This window comes from Zophobas morio, unplaced genomic scaffold (genome assembly GCF_036711695.1).
Source record: "Zophobas morio isolate AGI-343-1 ecotype UQ-CSIRO unplaced genomic scaffold, CSIRO_AGI_Zmor_V1 ptg000006l, whole genome shotgun sequence".
Classification (NCBI taxonomy): domain Eukaryota; kingdom Metazoa; phylum Arthropoda; class Insecta; order Coleoptera; family Tenebrionidae; genus Zophobas; species Zophobas morio.
In genome coordinates, this window is record NW_026972111.1 from 11,790,028 (window position 1) to 11,811,746 (window position 21,719).

Here is a 21,719-nt window from a genome sequence, read left to right on the forward strand (position 1 = left end):
AATCTGTAAAACAGCTCAGAGATAAGTTAAGGTTAAAAAATAAGACTTCTCTTTAAATTATAAAGTACTTTCTAAAGTTAAAAAAACATTTATTCAAAGATATTTTTGAAACCTCATCAATCTTCTTCTCAGATTTATTGTTTTCGAAAAATTTTTATTTTATTATTGTTACAGGCCATGACATATTGTTGAAGATTAGCGTTTTTGTTTATCTTCTCGTTCTTATCTATTCTTTGGATAAAATCTTACAGAAATAATATAATGCTCGTATTTTTCACTTTATCTTCAATTTTTTTTTTTTTGGTATAGGATTATTAATTTGTAAATATTTACTTTTTTTTTAATTATATGATAAAGGTATCTAAATAAAGTAGCATCAGCTATAATTTATTGATTGGTTACACTTCTTACAGTAGATACATTTTTAATACTTTTTTTCTTTTTTCTTTATAGTTTTTATTGGTCGAAGAGTATTGCAACAGAATTTCCCTCGCGCCGGAAGTACAATAAAACAAATCCAGCTTTTTCGAAAAATTATAAAATTTGATTACGCGAATTTTATGTTTTTTTTATGAGAACCCTTGAAAGTGAAAATAGAGATATGTATGTAACGTTAAAGTAAATATAAAGAAGCATGGTGCGCGTACGTTTCAAATGAGTTTTTCCTTAAGAAGATTTTGTGATGACGTCAACATTTGTGCAAAGACACGTGTATCACTTTGGATAGGTGAAGTTTAATACTAATGATAACAGTTGTATTTCCAATTTTCGGGAAAATGAAGCAGGTCGATTTAATCAATAAAATAAATTGATTCATTAATGAATTTTTATGAGTCAGCCTGTATAACAATTTTAAAAACTTTTGATGCAATGAGAAATCACAAATATAATTTAATCATATTTTGTACATTTTGGATAGGATTTATTCGGCAAGATTTGGGGAATGATGTCATGAATTTTTTTGGGGAGTGAACAGATTTTGACTAAAAATTTACCATGCTTACGATAATTTTAAAACGATTTCAAAGCAATCGGTTGTGTGTTCTCAATTTAATAAATAAAATAAATTGACTCTTTCGTTAATTTTTTAAGTCACCCTGTATAAGTAATTCTGAAAGCTATGATACGTTGTACGTTGATAAACCACAAGTGTACAGTCATAATATTTTGCATATTTCAGTGAGGATTTATTCAACAAAATTTTAAGATGACGTCATCAATTTTCAGAGGGGTAATAAACGAATAAATTTTCCTTAACGATTTACCATGATTATGATAACCTCAAAATGTTTACAAAATCTTAGAACATTCGGTTTGGCAGTTTCATAGTTAAATTGCAAAATATTGTTATACAGCTTTGAATTTTTTTGCAAAAATTCTGGTTCAGATTCGAGTATCATCATATCGAAGTTTAATTCTTAATATTCCGTGTTTTTTTTTTTAATTTTGACAAATCTTGACAAGTTCACTTGAAATTTATACTCAAATTTCGATTTAGTTGATTCGAAAATTTTGACATTTTCATTTCTTTAACTCGAAATTTAGAATTTGAAAATTTTGATTTATTACTTCAAACTTTTGGTTTCTCAGTTTGTAATTTTGACTTTTTCTTTTAGTGTTGGAATACTTCAACACTTTGACGAATTAAGATTTCTTTCTATAATTTTGCGATTTCGAGTTTGTTAAGCCAAAATTTAAAGTGTTTATTTCGAAATTTAACCACCTGTCAAAATTTTGCGCTGTTTTTTGTCTCTCTTTTGAAATTTCAATTCATTATCTCGAAGTTTTTAGTATGATCAATTCGAAGTCTCAACATGCCATCTTGATTTTTTTTTAATTAAGCGAAAACTTTGACTTACGATTTCGAAATTTCCCAAAGTTTGGTTTATTTTAGAATTACCCGCTCCAAATTTTTGGTGATTCGAGTCTCATCAGATCGAAGTTTAATTTTTAATATTCCGTGTTATTTTTTTTTAATTTTGACAAATCTTGACAAGTTCACTTGAAATTTATAATTATTTTATACTCAAATTTCGATTTAGTTGATTCGAAAATTTTGACATTTTCATTTCTTTAACTCCAAATTTAGAATTTGAAAATTTTGATTTATTACTTCAAACTTTTGGTTTTCAGTTTGTAATTTTGACTTTTTCTTTTAGTGTTGGGATAGTTCAACCCTTTGACGAATTAAGATTTCTTTCTATAATATTGCGGTTTCGACTTTGTTAAACCAAAATTTAAACTGTTAGGGTGAAAATTCCACACGGATTCACATACCACAAGTACACGAGTCTAAATAATATTTTCGGATACCTACTGTTAAGTATCAGACTTAATGAAGTGCTATTTTCTTCTAAAGATAAGTTTGCGGTAGTTGGTGCTCGTGCTGTGAAAAACATAAAACAGTGAGAAAAGGAACTTTTTCACCAAAGTGGTTTTTGTGAGTTTTTTTTTTCTTGAAATTATACATTTTTTTAATATAGGTAGTCTTCTTTTCAGAACAAGAAACTTAAACCATGTTTAAAATGGCAAATTCTTGTAGTGAAATATGAATTTTGGAATTACGCTCCGCCCCTCGGTGGGGCTTAATACTTGTCTCTTTTTTTACTTAATATATATATTTTTCTTTGAACAACACGATTCTTCAAGAGCATGTTTCACATGGAAGTTTCTTGTGGAAAAGTAAGGATTTTACTTAAACATAAAACATGCTTAAAATGGTAATTTTTGGTAGAGAAATATACACTTTGCAATTAAGCTCCGCCCCTCGGTCTAACAACAAATAAAAAATTCGTCACAATTGAGATCGGGGCGGGTGGGTGGGGCTTACTTTTTGACTTTTTCTTTCTTAATATATGTATCCATAGATTTCTTTCGACACGATACTGAAAAGCATGTCTTGTGGAGAAATAAGAATTTTTGCAATTACGCTCCGCCCCTCAGTGTGACAACGATTAAAAAAATAATTACAATTGAGATAGGGTGGGTGGGTGGGGATTATATTGTTCCTTTTTTTACGTAGGCTTCTTTTCACAATAAGAAATTTGAAACATGTTTAAAATGTATTTGTTGCCACAAGCATTAGACCGAAATATCACGTATTAGAAGCTTGTAAATTAATAAATTATTATTTGGTGGAAAATACTAGGCCAGTCGTTCTATCACAAGCTGATAGGTACTCTCCCTTTCTAGTATTTACAGCACACCTCCATTATTTTATGCTCGTACGAGAAACAAGATAGAATCATACTAGAGAGTACCCAAAAATATGTGATTATTGTTGGTATTAAAAGGTGAGCGACAATGTGGAGCTCTAAACCGTCACAGCACTGTTTATTTTTTTTTAACATAAACAATACACCTACAACTTAACTAATAATGGAGACGTTCCTATCAAGGAAACGAAATCTGAGTTGTTTGTATATAGTGCAAAATGATTTTTACATACAGTTCAAAAGATGCGTCATTAGTTTGAAAATCCTTTTTGGGTAATATTAAAATTAAAACCTTGTATGACAGTAGAATTCCTTCAATTTTGGCAAGGTGTTGTAAAACACTAAAACTATACCAATTATAACATCTATAGTACGTTTGTGTTTCTGCCTTCGTCCGACAAATGCTATTTACTCAGGTAAAGAATACCCACCCTTCTTAGCATTCTAGGGATGGAAACATTATCTTGCCACTAGTTTGCTGGTCGTGAGCTGAAGTTTCGACGAAAGAGTAAACGTTTCAACTTTCATCCAATGATTTAATTTAAACATAATATTTTTTAAAACGAAATTCGCATAATTATTAAGCTTCTTACCCTTTAGCTATGTACAACTTTCTAATCAGTGCTAAAGGTATTTTCAAGTTTTATTCACCCCTCATAGTTATAGTTTATCACACGATCCGCTAGAGAACCTTCTTATAGATCTAATTCTCACATTGTCAGCTCATTGTCTTTTCTCATCCACATTGTTGCCTCAGTTTTCTGCACTTATATAGAAGAAGCCGTTAAATCTTTATTTTGTATTTGTTTTTGAGAATGCAGTTATCAGCCTGTTAATAAAATACACACATCTTTATTTAATAAGAATTATAATAATAATAATATTCAGAAGATTTTGTTCGTTTGTAACTTAATTAATAACACATTTCTATGTGTCATTCTTCCGATGTATAAACATAACACTTAAAGTTAAAAGTTGTTATTATTGCTGAGGGTCATTGCCCGTACTTGTGCAATCTGCACAAAAATTTGCAAGACTACGGGGGTATTATTTATGCCGCTGGTTTTTACTTTATAGAGGTTATCAGAAAAAATAAACATTGAACGTCTACAAAATTTCTTAAATTCTCGATTACAATGCTTGGGTGATTAAGAGGATGAGCAACTCCAAATGACCTTGAGCCAGCGCTCGCCCACGTGCAAAGGGACTAAGATTTTGCCCTGAGTTGGGTGCATCTGCTGTCCGATTCATTCTTAGATAGGTACCTGTTGAAAACAAAAAAATCCCAAGATCGTTACTATTGTCCTTTCATGCTCTCACCGCTCAGTTCGATTTTAGCTGGGCAGTTTATTTATTATTTATTAATTTGACTAAGAAATAACAACTTTTTTTTTAATTTCCGAGCGTAAGCGAAGGGAGTATTGTAATCGAGTTCGTCGGGCGACTCTCTAGTTTTACGTTTTCTGGAGCTTTCATGACCCCTACAGTACGAAGAAATTGTAATAAAATAACCTAGTCCTACACATATAATTTATGAAGCCATGCAGACTTTTTACCCGAAACGTCCAGATTTTTGGAAAAAAAATATCAAATTTATAAAATAACATTTTGCAAATTTAATTTTGAATCTGCAAAACCGAATGCTTTGAAATCTTGTAGATGTTTTAAAAGTTATGATAAGCATGTGATAAATTTTTAATCAAAATATATTTACTTATCCCCTCCAAAAAATTGATGACGTTAGCTCAAAATTTTGCCGAATAAATTCTATCTAAAATGTACAAAATATAAGGAATCTGTACTTTGAATTATCGTTCCATTCAAATTTTTTGGATCTGCTCATACAGGGTGACTCAAAAAAATTCATGAATGCTTGAATTTATTTTATTGATTTAATCAGAAACTACAAAACCCAATGCTTTGAAATTTTGGAAATATTTTAAAGTTATCATAAGCATGGTAAATTTTTTATCAACATGTACTTGCTCATCTCCCCTAAAAAATTAATAACGTTACCTCAAAATTCTACTGAACAAATCCTATTTTAAATGTGGAAAGTGTGATGACTTGATGAGTCTATACTTGTGATCAGTGCATTAATATTTTTTAGAGTTGCTTATACAGCGTGTCTTCAAAAAATTAATGAGTGAGTCAATTTATTTTATTGTTTCAATCAAGAATGGCAAAACTGAATACTTTGAAATCTTGCAGACGTTTTGAAGTTATTGTAAGCATGGTAACTTTTTAATCAAAATGTATGTATCTGTTTATCAACCCCATAAAATTGATCACGCCATTTCAAAATTTTGTCGAATAAATCCTTCCGAAAATGTGCAAAATATGATCAGTCTATACTCCCAATTTTTTAAAATCGAATTAACAATTAGTATATTGTACAAAATAATATATGTAGTAATATCTAAATTTTTTACAATTTTTGTTTAGCTAAAACGACCTCAAATAATCACATAATAACAATTGATCTAAAATTCAATAAAAAGCAAGTGTAGTGATATACATTTAACATGCATAAAAAATTGGTGCATAAGCAGCCTTCTTTTCAACAGCTGCTTTCATTTTTTCCATGGCGGTTTCTTTCCATTCATCACTTACTCTTTCGTGCATTTTTGAATAGAACACCTTGGACATACAAGGAATATCCATGCAAGCTAAAATTTCTTCCAATTTGGAGAATCCGCCTCCCAGAGAAACAATTCCCGACACAGCCCCCATGTTGACATCGATTTTTGTACTGTTTTGGTCATCAGTCGATATACAAAAAACAGCGTTGCACATACCGCATTTAAAATATATATCCGAATAAAGTCCTCGTCTTTTCTCAGATTTCATAAACATATTTCTAAGAGAACATCCTAGATGCGGAGCGAATTCACTTATTTTTTACAACTGATCAAAAACATATTCAAAATTCACAATTCTGCGTCTAATCATATTCAAAGTTTTCCTAACTGTGTTTGAGTCCTCTTGTTCAAGTTCGAGTTCGTAATTCTAAAAAATAAAAATTCAGGAAGAATGACTTGTTATTTTTTTAAGTTGGTCATTCTGCACCGTGTTTCTTCAAGAAACGCTCTTTTTATAACTCCAACTTTAATAAAATAAATCATTCATTTTAAATATTAGGGCATAGTACTTTGCTTCTTTGAGGTGGACATTATTTGAAAATAAAATAAAAAAGATTGCAAGAAATACGAGAAGCAACTGTTCAAACTAAAACTTGCGAACAGACCAGCAGTGCCACTTACTGCCAATAATAAAAATGTAAACTGGGGAAGACCAGCAATAAACTTACGGATAATATACTTTTGTCTGGGACTGTACAAAGGGGAGGGTACCTACAAATATTCATCATGCTCATGTAAAGTAGGCAACCCATTGCATTGTAAATCGAAAATTTGTCGAAATATTGGTTTTGTCCTGCACCTCTCTTGTAGTAATTACTGGGAATATCTAAAAGATATTTTAATCTAAAATATACAAAGGCTTATTCTACAGAATGACCAGACCGAATTTTTGAATATCTTTAAAAAATGCATTACAAACGCGTGTTAAAATTGATCAAACTTTGACCCCTAATATCTTGAAGAAAGAGTTCAAATTTTAAAAATGTACTCTGGTCATTTTGTACATCCACCTTTTAATAAGGTAAGTGCGTTTTCAAAATTGGATTATCGTTGTATTTAAAGCTGTGAGAACGGTAGGATAAATAGCATTTTTTGGGCTTGTTTGCTTGGGGTTGCTCATCCTCTTAAAAATAGTTATAAAATAATATATCCCTAAAACAGACAAAATAAGTACAACTATATACATATCGATCGAATACTCGCTGACTTTGTGGTAATCCCTTCTTCGATCTTTCACTTTCGTTCTAGCTTGTATCTACAGACGTTCTACGTCATCGTTACACGATAGTAGGTTTCTGTTCGACTCTATTTTTAACACTGCCAACACCTATGTAAACACATTCGTGTTTGGTGACTTCAATCTAAGCGAACTAAAGTGGCCTTTAGATAATCGTCTCTCATTCCGCGATTCTGCCCAACTTCTGGTAAACTTACTTAATGACAGCCGCTTGAGGCAGCTTGTAACCAAGACTACAAGATACAGGATTGGTCAAATTCTATCCACTCTCGACCTCATTTTATCTTCTGACAACACGTCACTAGCCAATTTAGATTATATCCCTCCTATTGGTATCTCAGACCACGTGACATTAAAGGTGGATTAGCAAATATGCTCTATACCCTCAAAAAAGAGGATTGACACATTAAGAGCTCAATTGCAGATGATTATAAAGCTATATGCAGGTGTTTAACTGAGGTCGACTGGAATAACTTGTTGAGTGATCCTTCAGTCTCTAATAACTGGAGTGCCTTCAAAACTATTCTTAATGTTCAGGTAGAACAACACACAACCTCTTTCGTCAAACGTCCTTTCAAAAAGCCCTGGATCAACAACTCCATTAATTGATTAAAAGAAAAAGAGCTCCATGGCGTGCATTCAGAAGAACAAGTCTTTCTCAAATCGGTTGTCAACTATAATTACAGAAGCCAGAATAACCCACAAGAAATCTATAGCTGATAGTAAAAACACCAAGCGGTTGTACAAATATATTCGAGCTCAATTGCCCGGTCCAGTTGGAATTAATTTACGAAAAAAAGATGACACGGGTACAGTGGTTGCTAGTGATATTGAAGTGGCCGAATTATTTGCCAATTCTTTTTCTAAAATTTTCGTACAAGAACCGCCCAACGACAATATGCCTAATGTCCTTGGAGTGCCTAACGCAGGTGTTATCGACGATGTTCTTTTTTCTAGTGACGCTTTTCGTAAAAAAATTGACAAATTGAAAGTATCAAAAACACCTGGTCCTGGCAGTCTTTAAATTCTAGTTCTCTACCTGCCGACTGGAGAGCAGCAACTGTGCGGCTAATCTTTAAAAAAGGTGACAAATTTGATGTTAGCAACTATCGACCTATAAACCTTACCTCCCTGATTGTCAAAGTCATGGAGACCATCAGCTAATACCCTCCCAACTGCACGGCTTTTTACCGGTAAATTTACCCAATCAAATCTACTCTGCGGCCTATCGGATTGGACGAAAGAGATAGATACAGGCAACCCAATTGATGTGGTGTACCTAGACTTTTCCAAGGCCTTCGACCGTGTTCCTAAGCGTCGGTTGCTGCATAGGCTTCAACATCTTGGCTTAAGAGGAAACCTGTTAAAATGGATTGGTTCTTTGCTTTCTGCGAGCACATTCCGAATTAAAATGGGAGATGCTTATAGCCGTCCTTTTGAGGTTATGAGCGGAATCCCGTAAGGTTCGGCACTGGGACCATTACTTTTTATAGCTTATACTGCCAACCTTAAGAATAGCTTGATGTCACATTTTTCTATGTACGCAGATGATACAAAATTGTACAATTTAAGCTCACAAAATCAAACTCTTAAACAAGATCTTATAAGCATTCAAAAATGGTCCAGCGACTGACTACTCCCACTTAATTCTGATAAATGTAATGTCCTTTACATTGAAAACAAGGATCCCAGAATGCCGTATTAAATAGACGGACAACAATTAGTCTCATCTGACTATTGTGACCTTGGTGTTCTTGTAACTTTGGACTTGTCTTGGTCTCAGCACATCGCACATGTCAGTAAAAAAGCCAATTCGACACTATTTCTCCTGAGACGGGTATTCCAAAAAAGTAGCCCTTTGTAATTGTATAAACCATTTGTAAGACCCATTCTAGAATTTGCAAACAGTGTATGGTCCCCTATTTTACAAAAAGACATCATTTTGGTTGAATCTGTCCAACGTAGGGCTCAAGAATACCGTTTGGTAGAGTGCGGCCTCAATACCATGAAAGGCTCGCAATGATGAAAATTCCAACTTTATCAGGTAGACGAGCAAGGGGTGATCTCATCACGACATTTCAAGCCATGTCCAGTAAATCGTCTCCGATATACAAGCTCTTCATAGTCAGCTCGCATACTCTTACTAGAGGACATTCTTTTAAGCTGGTTGAAGAGAAGTTTAAGACCACGGCAAGGCTGCACTTCCTGAGTAATAGGGTTTTTCAGCAATGGAATTCCTTGCCCGAAGAAATAGTCAGTCCACAATCAACAATGGGTTTCAAAACTAAATATGACACTTACAGCTCGCAGTAGAAATATTGGATATTTCTCATTTACACGACGGTGCAGGCACAGCAGGCATGGACCTCTGCCCGATCGCCTAACATAATAATAATAATAGTAATATTAATACATAGTTTAATTATTTCGCAATAATGCGATGACTAACATTCAAGTTAACGTTTTTGCAATGGGAGTACATTGTAGGAAAAAAGTTAAAATAAAAAGATGTGTGGATTGTAACTACAGGTAAACAGGCATGCTATGCGTATGTTTCAAGTGATCAGTTATTGATAACAAAATTTTATACTCATGTGGCCCCAAGTGGCGTATGTATCAAATCTACAATCGGTACGCCTGAAGACAGTTTTCGTTTGTAGCAAGTTAGTACCAAGGTAGCGAATCTTCACAAAATACAAAATGTTATTGTACTCCCAGTTTAAAGTGGTTTTTATGACAAGATAATAAACATTATCACCTCATTATTACCCCACGACGGACAATATGACTTGAATAACAAAGTACGGCCCTGCAAGAAGCCGACCACTTTCTTAATTATGACTAGGGATTTACTGCATTGTCCCCATCATCAACTTCAACACAATGGACCTGTCATAATCCTATCATATTGTCTTTCCACTTTAAATTGGGAAGACAATACTATAATTTAATTAGTCGCACGTCCACTTAACAAGTGAGTTTGAAATTAATTGGCGTTACAAATTCAGTGGATATGACAAAAATCTTAATTTTCTCTTTACACTTATTCTGCGAAAATGATATGGTCGTTGGGAACTTTTATTTACAATGATTAACAGTCAGAAGACAGCGCTTCTTGGGTGGTTTGAAACACAGATTGTCGAGTGCTAAAATTTGCTCTCAGACGCCCGCTTTAAGGCCAGTCCCTGGGTTTGTGTCCCTAACCTCTCTACAACTTTTTCTATATAGGGGCCAGTAGGGGTACTTTTTTTAAACAGTTTAGTTTAGTTTGTGGTGAATGTTTTCGTTAAGATTTATAGTTTTGTAAGCTGAAAATAACTCCATAAATAAGTAAAAGGAAAATTTCACTAAAATTTTAAGATTTTACAAAACCAATTTCCACTTGACTACAAAGATCATAAACTTAACCTATTACAGATTTATAATGACAATGAAATCTAGAGAATCATTCACAGTGACTAGGTGTGAGTTGGCAGTGGCGGTCGTAACAACAATGCATAACTCTGACAGATTATAATACTTATATAATTAATAACAAAACTAATGTCATTATTATCAATTAAAAAATCTGTAACTGTATAATCAATTATAGAACACAGAAAATATGTCGAGTTGCATTAGTTTCATTCTTTTTAGAAAAAATATTAAAAAAAAAAACTTTAGAGATTTCAGGGAAACCCATTTATTTCTTCGCTGACAAAACAGACCTCATAATGCTAAAAATTGGTTAAAAAAAATACAAAACCTAAAAATATCGTGTGTCCAAAAACTGCGAATAAACCACTATTCAAAAACGAGGCTGAATTGAAGTCTTCAATTTGAATTCCAATACCGTAACTTCTGTTAATTTACTTGTTTTTAAAATTTGTACAAATATTTCAGAGTACAGGAAATACCATTTACTTATTCGAAATAGTTTCCGTTAACTGAGTTGTTCAGGATGTACTTACCTAATGAATTATCTTTGCCTTTATTGGAAACCACTTATGCGGTTTACGAATATGGTAATGATAACTTACGTCCATCATCTCTTCTACGATGGCTTGTTTGAAAGTATAGTCTTCCAAATTCTTTAAGGTTATATGGTCCCTGTACCTAATAATGGGAAATAATAATCCCATTTTTTGTACGGCTGGTCATCGGCACGAACCTACCACCCACCGTCATAAATCAAGTTCCAATATTTTGCCAACCAGCGCAGATCCGGCTTCAGCTATATTGGTTATTTGTACATAAATACAATTTGTTCGTTCATGTTTCGAAAAATATTTCACCTAAAGTATTAGAGAGTCACCGATTAAGTATAGCAATATTACTATCCTATTATACTGTTTTTGTAAATTTATAAGATTTTATATATTATATAATTTATATTTTTAGACTTATTTGTCTAAAATATATGCACGGGCCTTCAAATAAGTAAAAAAAAAGTATATATCAAACATTTTTCCAGGATATTTAGGGTTTTTGTTTATTTACAAATGGAACATATATAACAAAGAATCAGAATCATGAATCAGACGAACTTGAACAAATTTTAGGTTATGCAGAACACAAAATAATTTTATCAGTTTGAAATTAAAAAATCGTCTGAAATTGACGAAGTACCTTGGAATTTTCTATAACAAATAGGTGACAGTGTATAGACATCCCCTTAACTTACCTGGCCTATAACTCATTTGACAGTAGAATATTTCCTGAAGAATTAAAAACATCTTTCGCCGTCCTGGAAAATTATAGACTGATCTTAAACTTCACGAAAATGCATACCATACAGAATAAAGTGGATTTTTGAAAAACTACTCCCGAAAAATCCTTTCGAATTTATAAAAGATAGTCTATTCTTTAATAGAAATTTTAAATAATTTAAGCACCAACTGAAAAACTGTTGCAGTCTATTTTGATCTAACACGATCATTTCACACTGACTTAAAATTGTATTCACCCATGACACTTTTGTTCTTCTAACTCAAAATACCGATACATTAGTGATGGAGCAAAAATAATCGCCTAAATTACATATTTCAAAAAACTTATCGATACGCTAAGCAAAAATTACGTTCTAGATATACATTATAATTCAAAGATTAATAAATTATTATAATTATTATTGTTGTTATTATTATGAATCGTAACCTACACCGAAAAACAGCCGAGGAACAAAACGCGACGTGAACACAAAAAACACATTTGAATTTTCCCACCGATTACATGACGCATAATGATAATAACAATAATACATTCAAATTTCATGCATCGCTATTATACGAAATCACCCATTCTATCGCACTTCCCACGTCCACAACAGTCATTATCCTGTCGTAAATAACAAAAATTTCGTGTTAAACATCTAAAAAGCCGCTTAATGGCGGCGGAAGGGGAAGTTGCGCCTAAAACACGCTAACTGTAATGGCGGCGAGAGGGGAAGTAAAACCGTAAGCCCATAAAAAATAATGGAGGGAGAAGACAATAAAAGAACAGGTCACTAAATTAAAATTTATTAACGGCGAAAACGGAGGAAGTAATATCTTACAAGGTGCAAAGCAAAACAATGTTTTTTTTAGATTCCGTAGACGTCTCCGCCTTTCCTGAAGTCGGCGTTGGCGTAAATGGCATCGGATTTTTTCAACAAGGCGCAAATTATGGATCCGGCGTCTTTGTAACGACTCGTCTTGTGACCCATGGCTTCCAAGCCGTCGATGACTTGCTGCAATCGCGGGATTTAATGTTGTGTTAAATTGAAAACGTGTTTGCTTACCTGTAAAACGCCGTATTCGTACTGGACTTCCATGGGGTAGAGCTGGTGGTGGATTCGAGGCGCGTCTACTGCTTCTTTGATGTTTTGGTGGAACCACAGTGTGCGCATTATGACCTGAAAAGGAAGAGGATGCTTGAAAATAAAAATTAATAACGAAAATTCATGCTCTCTAGAACTCAGCGTGATTTCTTTTGTACGCATTTCCGATGTAATCAAGAATAAGATCACGGAGTGATGGTTGTGTTAATAAAGTGAAACTAACAAGGAAATGACAAACGAGATTTTGACGTCTCAAAAAAAAATGGAAGAATGGTACTGATTAAGTGAAAAGGAAATTGAGGGTTATAAATCAGATGACGCCGAGATATTCAAAGTGCAAACAAATGTGGGATGTAATTATTAGAGAAGAAAATGTTTAGATAGATCTTAAACAGATAGTGTTGTTTGAAATGAAAACAAAAAAAATGTGCGTTCCTTTTCAACATTTTTTGTGAATGGATTCATTAATTATTAATGCAAAATTTTTGCACACAATAATAATTTAAGAGCTAGCGATAAATCTGCAGGCTGTGCTGCCTCCCACTGTTTGGGCCATGTTTTCAAGTGCTTATTATAAAATGAGCGATATGCTATTATAATTAGGCAGGTGGCGGGCGTTTCATGTCCGTACTCTACTGGGTGTTCCAGTTTGCTTATTCCACAGTTATGTTACAAGATAGATTTTTTTCTCTCTGACTCCCAAAGTATGAAAAAAATAGGTCTCCGTTTCCATCTGCCTGTCTATCTGTCTGTCTGTTGATTTTTACTAGGCAGATAATTTCCAAAAATACAATTGCCTAGTATAATATTTTATAATAAATTCAGGTCACAATTATAAAATTAAAATGTCAAAGTCTTTTTGTTTTTTGGTGAAAATAAAACAAGTTTTGATCTGTCGGACAGAGTTTTAATTGTTTGGCAGTTATACAGTGTATAGTGAAAATATGGAACCAGTCGAACTACCTGTTCCATCAAATTGCTAATTTTAACGAAATGGTCGGTCTACTATATGATGAATCATGAAGTCATGACTTATAACCAATACTATACCAATCATTAATTTTTTTGAAGACGCTGTACATGCACTTCCTCCATCCAATGTGGGTTCCTATCTGACCAATATCTACAATTATCTCTATTAACGTGACTGTTCAAACAGAACGTCAAAAGAGAGCACCGGGTTATTAAAGTTGCTATCTTGATTAGCCTTGTTCGTTACTGTTTCGTAAAATTAATTTTTTTTATCGAAATCATGCTTATTACATTCTTGCAGTAATTGAATTTTGTATTATTATATCAGAATTGTCTCATAAAATTGGTATTTTTTTTTAAGTAAGAACAAATAAGGTGCCCTTGTGGCGACAACTTCATGCGCAGCTCTTTGTGGTTGAAGTTAACGAGAAGATAAATTAATCTTACAAAAAAATTAAAGTCTTCAATTTCCATAAACCTTTTGCTGTGGTTAAGTTATGATGTTATAAACATTGTTTTAATTGCATATTTTATGTTTATTTGTTTGTAGAGTGTCTACTTTGTCATAGTTTCGTAAAAAATAATATTTTACTGTGAAAATTGGCTCGCCATTAGGTATTAAGAATAATTGTTACTAAACTTTTATGGTTTTTTAATTGTTGCTAAAACCGTTTATCTTTAGACCCACTTAGGTTATAAACCGATTTAAACGTCGGATTTTGCCAAAAATTTACTCGTTTGACGAATCACCCTCACATTTTGGCGTTTTTGTCAAAACTTTAAATTACAGTTAGCTAAATAAATATGTAAATTGAGACATAAACTGATTAGACCGATGTCGTTACTGATTAAGCTTTAAGCTAATTATACATTTTTTTCATTGGAACATTTTTCAGCTCTATTTAGTAAGCATTAATTAACGATTAAGGATTAAAACACAGGAATAATTAACAAAAATTGCCGCAAATTAACATAATTTTGATATTTTAATATATGTTTATATATCTATATTTGTGTGCATTGACATGTTGGTATACGATATATTTTTTATTAGAATGCAGATACTTACCGTCTAACAAATTTATTAGCAATTTGAAGCTAAAATATTATCAATTTGCCTTATTTAATTACTGCTTATACAAAAAAAAAATGTTTATCTTTTATTCGATGTGTATTAATAGTGAAAGGGACTTAAAATTAAAAATTATGTGAATTAATATATTGTTTTATTTTTAGTTTCTTTTAACTGGTATGTAACTAATAATGTACACTTTTATATTGGGTGAGCAACTTAATTTGTAATCGAGTTATCCTTGGAAATGAATCCGTATGTCTTCTCAAATGTGTCTAAAGTTACGTCATACCCCATAGTAATGTTTAATTAGTATTTTTCTTATAAGCGATAAAGTTGTCAATGTTTTATTATATCATGTCTTGATACTGTACCATTCAGGGTGTTCGCAACATATCGAACAGCCTGTGTATTATCAGTAAAGTATTCAGGAAGTATTTACTCTTTAAATACCTTAGGTCATTCCTTAACATAGCTCATTTTCTGTATTATTCGAACTATATTCAAATGTTATCCTTAAGGAATGATGTTGAAGAGTAGCAGCAATGAGTTTAATCACCAAGTATTATAACTCGCACGGATGTCTTTGGATAAAACTATAAAACGGGAACGCGAATAAACATGAGTAAAGTCAAATATTTAACTGTAAATACAGAAGGTGCTTTCTAGATCTTAATGGAAAATAACACATAAAGTAAGCAAACATACGAGGATAAGTATTTAGGTGCAAGATTATTAAAGGAAGTCATGCGAAAACAAGATAATGCATTAAGGTGAGTAAATTATATCTACGAAGTAGGCTGAACAGTGGTACAAACACATTATTGGACAATAAAAGAGAGAGAGTTTGCAAAGCACTTGAGAGTTAATCCGAATTTAATAGCTTCAAAATTCTGATATTAAATACCAAAATGGAAAGAAATTAAATGCACTTGAACTGGTCTACCTTTAAAACGTCTAACGCGAAGGTGACACTATGAACTAATTTACTTACAATTCAATACCAGACGTTATGGTGCAAGTTATTTAGATTCTTATATTGTAATATTAAATAAGTACTAAACACAAAATTTAGCAGATGTTTGCGACATCTCCATAGCAACGCCACTTTGCGACGTCGCCAAATGAACTTGGCCTCAAAGTGGGGTACTCTTTTATATTGCAGTGAAGACTAATATTTGCGCCTTGTTCTAAAAGATAAGGCATTTTTTTTAAGAAATTAAATTCCTTCCATCTTTCACAAGATGACACTGCTATACATTTAATTGCTATATATATTCTGATATAGTTACAATAAAGTGTACTAATACTGTGCAGGGAGGGGAGGGCTATTTATAAATAGAGACCCATACAGATGGTTCACTGTGTGCTACCCCCATCACGTAGTGTCCTAAAAGATTCTTGTGCCCTTGGTGATTGTGCTTTCGAGGTTTACGATGCGTAAGCATAGCAAGTATGATAATTAATATACATATACAATTTATAAGCGCATCTTGAACGTTATGTGACTCCAGAATTTGGAAGTCCATATTATTATGTTGTGTCCTGATACCAGTAAGTACCAGGCAGGAACACAAAATGTGCTCGGGCCGTTACAATTCTGAAATTTAATCTACAGAGTCTCAGTAGCTCTTCACTATTTTTCTTATCAGGCCTTTGTATGATCTGCCTCGAGGAGCGCAGGTTCAAGGTCCTTTACTCTTCAAGATGGCGTAAACTCGTGCACTCTTTCGAGAATTTTAGGAACTGGTAGAGCTATTAGCATTAGCCCTTTCGTTTCCTTTGTGGCTCATACTGGATACCGAACCGTCTGCATAGTAGGGGATCCAATCCCTTGGGTCATGACTTCGGTATGTTCTTTCCACTCTTCTCATGGAGGTATCAGACTTCGTATGAGTGAATTACTGATTTGTCACTACAGCGGGAATTTTGCTATCATCCTCCATCCTGAAGATGGAGTTAGTTTCAATGTATTAGCTTTCCGGCAATAGTCCCCTGGTCCGTTGTCATTGTCGTGTCGTGTTTTTCCAATTTTTGTGCATTGTTAACAGTCCCCATCAACGACAGGTTAAAAGGACACAGTCCGACCAGTTTTGACAGCCGTTGATGCGGTTCTTATTACATCTGTTATTCTCAGGAAGTGTTCGGGCCAAAAGAGTTTTAGTACCCACTTTCGTCATCGAGCCCCATCGTCCGATTTTGTCCGTTTTGTAAAACCGGCAGGAGGTCGGAAACTGTTGACAGGTGCCACAATTTGAATTATAAAGTTGGTAACAGTTGTAACGGATGCCGTATCATCGGCACCAACCAAAAATATCTCCCCCTCTTGTACGATCCGTGGTAGAAACAAGACTTCAGTACCTCTGATTATTATTATCAGGTTTTGGACCCACAAAAGTACAGTTTCTGTCAACGGATACCGCGGCTGAGAAGAAACAGAAGGAAGCGTGCTTAATGAAGCTAAACAAAAACGACAAGAGGTGCAAGTCCCAAATTATTCAAAGAATTGCTGACAGCCATTTGGAATACGTAACAGATGCTATAACAGCCTACGAGTTGTGGTCAACGCTACGAAAAACATTTGGCCTCGCAGGTGCTTTTACGGAAGTAGCTTCTGACAATGAAGTTAGGTATGGGAGCAGATTCAATGAGTACACACTTCCTCAAGTTTGATAAAATAATCTCGAAGAAAGTGATATTGTGTGCCATCTGCTGTTAACAATGCCGTCTAAATACGTCACTATGGTCACTGCAATAGAGACACACAATAGAGTCGAAGAGATCTGGGGCACATAGGGTGGCTCAGAAAGAAATCACAGGAAATCACAGGAAATTACAGGAAATCAAAGGAAATCAAAAGGAAATCAAGAGGAAATCAACGAGAAATCAAGAGGAAATCGATGAGAAATTAACGAGAAACCAACAAGAAAACAAAGGAAATCCAAAATCATCATAGCAAATCCAGTTAAACTAGATATTTTCTAGAACTAATAAACGTAACATGTACGACATAAGTCATAGCATTCATCATAAGAAAAAAAATATCAATTTAATCTTAAAAGTGGAGATTAAATAACCTTTTAAGGGCATAATGATAGAAAATTCCAGTATAATATCATTAACTGACAGCATGATACCTTATTTCAGCTTGACAAATATTAAACTTGTAGTTAATGAAGTGCAGTTCCGATGAGAAATCATACATTATATTGCTGTATACCTACAAACCAAATTTATAATTTCACCCCAAATTAGTTTTTAAAAATTGAGTTTGTGATATGAGGTACCAAATTCATTAAGTTCAGGTCGTGCAAAAATCTTACTGATGATATGTTTTTGCCTTGGAAGTTTAGCTTTCAAACTTGTGAGAGTATGTTTAGAAGCCTTAGATCAATGACCTCAACTTTTAGCACAATTGTTAATTTTAGTATAAGAGATATGTTGCATCGAAGTGACAGACTGCAAACTATAAACAACAAACGATTTGGATAAAAAATTCGTTTTTCCTAGAGAAATCAGGAAAAAAAGTTCAATCATGAAGAGAGATTTTATGAAAAGTGATGACTTAGGAAACATTTCAGATAAAGATATACAAAGCACCGTAGAATCAGCTTTACGGGGTTGTCTGCGTGGCACTGAAGATTTAGGAATGAAAGTGATAGATTTCAGCTATGTATTTTTGCCTCCGTGTAAAGACAATGAATGCAATGACGAAGTTGAAGGTGAAATGTTTAGTGAAGAACAGGCGATCACATTGAAAATTACAACAATTCTCAAATAGCCATGAAACGTAACTGTTTTCAAAGTTTGGAAAACGATCCAATTGACCAAGATGAAGATTTACTGAATGATCTTTGCACAATTTCGTACGAATCTAACAAATTTGACAGAGACATACACCTTAGAAGTTTTGATAGTGACGATATTTTTGTTGAGAAAGGTGATCTAGTCAGAATACGCTTAGATAATACAACAAAAATTATAAAAAATTCTTCACTTTGCTGGCTGTTAGACAATGAAAAGGATAGCGTCAGTGTGGATCGTCTCAAAAGATTTATTCAAAATAAGAAATGTAATTGTATTAGAGTTAACTAAGAAACAGATACCTGCCTTCAACATAAAGATGCATCTCAAAATCAAAAACCAGTCCAAATTGGAAAACAAAAAAGACGCTATAATATATCAAGTGACTCATCTGATTTAGACAACCTAAGTAGTATCGAATATGATGACAGCACGGACACCGAAAGTTTGAATTCTTCCAATTATTCTGATGATTTGAATCCTCGTTTGAATCTCAAGGCTGAAAATAGTAAGACTGATCGTTCTAAACCAGACTTAAATATAGACGATTATATTATAGTACAATGAACAACTCAAAAACAAAACAAAAAATGTTACATTGGTAAAGTGTTATCACTTAACCCTATTTTTTGTGATTTTTTGAAAAGGAATCCAAAAATTCCGGATGCTTTTATGTTTCCGAACATTAAAGATCAGGGGGGATATCCAAGAAAATGAATATATGTATAAGAGGCAGTTTAGTTTTTGAAAAAAAAAAAAAATTGAAAAAATATTTGATTTAATTCTAGTTTTTTTTTTAAGTGATGTGATTAAAATTTGTGATAATGTAACCTCAACCTGGGTCGAGATTTGTACAAGTAGGTATATATCGTAGAGAATACTAAAGTAAGAAACTGTGCAAAATTCTAGGTGCCCATGAACACTTTTAAAGGGGAAAATTATCTCTGAAAATTTATCAAGTGGGGTTATCCACTCCTTTATTGTGCAAAAATAAATTCTTACGTGTTAAATTTTGCATTTCAAAAGTTTTTTTCTAATATGCTTCATTTGAAAGTTGTGAACAAAAAATTAAAAGTGTTATCATCTGTATTTATGGGTAGCTAGAATTTAGCACAGTTTTTTACTTCAACATCATCTATAATATACATACAAATCTCGACCCAGGTTATGGAGTAAGTATTTTTTAAGAAGTTGTTGTATTTTGTGATACATATTTTGTTATGATCCAACAGAAATGCTTTACTTTTATGTTTAGAGTTACCGTTTTTTTTAACATTTAATAAAATAAATGAAACTACTTGTTTTTTCTGTTTATGCTACCATAATAAATGAATAAACCCAATTTTTAAGAAGTAATGACTTAAGTTATTATTATAAGTTTGATTTAGTAGGTCAAACTTTAACATGATCTTGTATGCACAACACAGAGATGAACCTAATAGAATGATTTTTGACTATTTGGTATTCATTAATTACTTCTGTGAACGTATGAGCCAGTCGTTGTTGCCTTATGAGTATGAGTATGAGTATTAAAATATCCTTGGCCTTATGTACTTTTAATTTCGTAAAGTCAAAAGCAAAATTTCATAATATAATTTATTAAGTCTTTGAGTGATTTAAACGAACTAATTTGTACACACCAGACATTTTTAATTTCAAAATTAAAATAGACCATAAGGTTTTCTGATTGAATGTGCAAAAAATCTAGAATATTGCACTTTTAGAACAAACATTTGACCCAAGAAAGTGTAAAATTCGAACGTATACTTACTCTATTGATTTAGACATCTAAAACCTCGATTTTAGAGTAGCGTTCTTTTTGTAAGTAAAATCAGTTTTTTTTCTTAAACATTTCAGTTTGTTGCTTAGCAGCACAATACATTTTATTTATTTATTTTTTTCGTCTAAAGGGAAAGCACTTCAGCTTACCTAGTCACCGTACGTTAGTAAACACTTGATAAAAAAAGGTTTCAATTCAACATCATTATCGGCAAAACAAAAAAGTCAAGTTAAAAAAAAGTTAACAATCGCCCTGTAGTACATTATGTAAACAAATTTTGAGGAAATCAAAAGGAAATCATAGGCAATCAAGAGGAAATCAAGAGGAAATCATAGGAAATCAAGAGGAAATCACAGGAAATCAAGAGGAAATCACAGGAAATCAAAAGAAATCACAGAAAATCAACGGAAATCAAAGGAAATCACAGGAAATCAAAGGAAATCAGAAGAAATCAAAAGAAATCGGGGGAAATCAACAGGAAATCATTGTCAAAAGGAAATCAATTGTACACTTGATGGGCGGCGGTGTACCCCTCGAAAAAACTCTTGTTACGATTAATAATGTACTTCTAGTTCCAAACTTAAAGTTTAATTTACTGTCAGTGTGGAAATTGGAAATGTTTGGCCTGAAGACTGTATTCGAAAATGGAAAAGAAAATATTTACAATAAAAACAAACCTAGCCCGGTGTCATTCGAGAAAGTTCTGAATTATGGTACCAAAAATTGGGACACATCGGTAGAAATGGTCTCGAAAGAGTAAAACATCTGGTTGATCGAATTCAAGTAAATCTAGATCAAAATCCACGCATATGTTCAATATGTGTAGAAGGAAAACAGACAAGATTAGCTCATCTTTAGTGGAGAACAAGGGCTACTAGACCACTGCAACTTGTGCATAATGATTTAATGGGGCGAATTCAAAATGAGGCGTATAATGGAAAAAGATATGTTCTATCTTTCATCGATGATTGTACACACTTTGTCTTAGTTTTATCTGCTCAATATAAAGTCTGAGGTCTCGAACGTTTCAAAGATTATGAGACCATGGTCAACAGCCACTTTGAAAGGAAAATAAGCAGATTTCGATGTGACAATGGGCGAGAACATCTTTCAAGCAAAATGATTAAATATTTCAAAAACAGAAAAATACTTGTGGATTGAAGTCATCTAATAAATAGGTCTCCGACTAAAAAATCAGGT

The 21,719-nt window shown here is 33.0% G+C and overlaps 1 protein-coding gene across 4 annotated transcripts in view; it reads right to left on the reverse strand.

The window, feature by feature from the left end:
* Positions 1–12,576: 12,576 nt before the first annotated feature.
* Positions 12,577–21,719, reverse strand: part of LOC135123625 (scoloptoxin SSD14-like) — a 76,585-nt gene continuing 67,442 nt past the window's right edge. For all 4 annotated transcript variants that reach the window (XM_064048443.1, XM_064048445.1, XM_064048442.1 and 1 more), the window contains exons 9-10: positions 12,853–12,966; positions 12,577–12,801 (exon numbers count right to left, since the gene is read on the reverse strand). In XM_064048443.1, the coding sequence (XP_063904513.1) occupies positions 12,655–12,801; positions 12,853–12,966 (261 nt within the window). In that variant the 3' untranslated portion in view covers positions 12,577–12,654. The remainder of the gene's footprint in view (positions 12,802–12,852; positions 12,967–21,719) is intronic.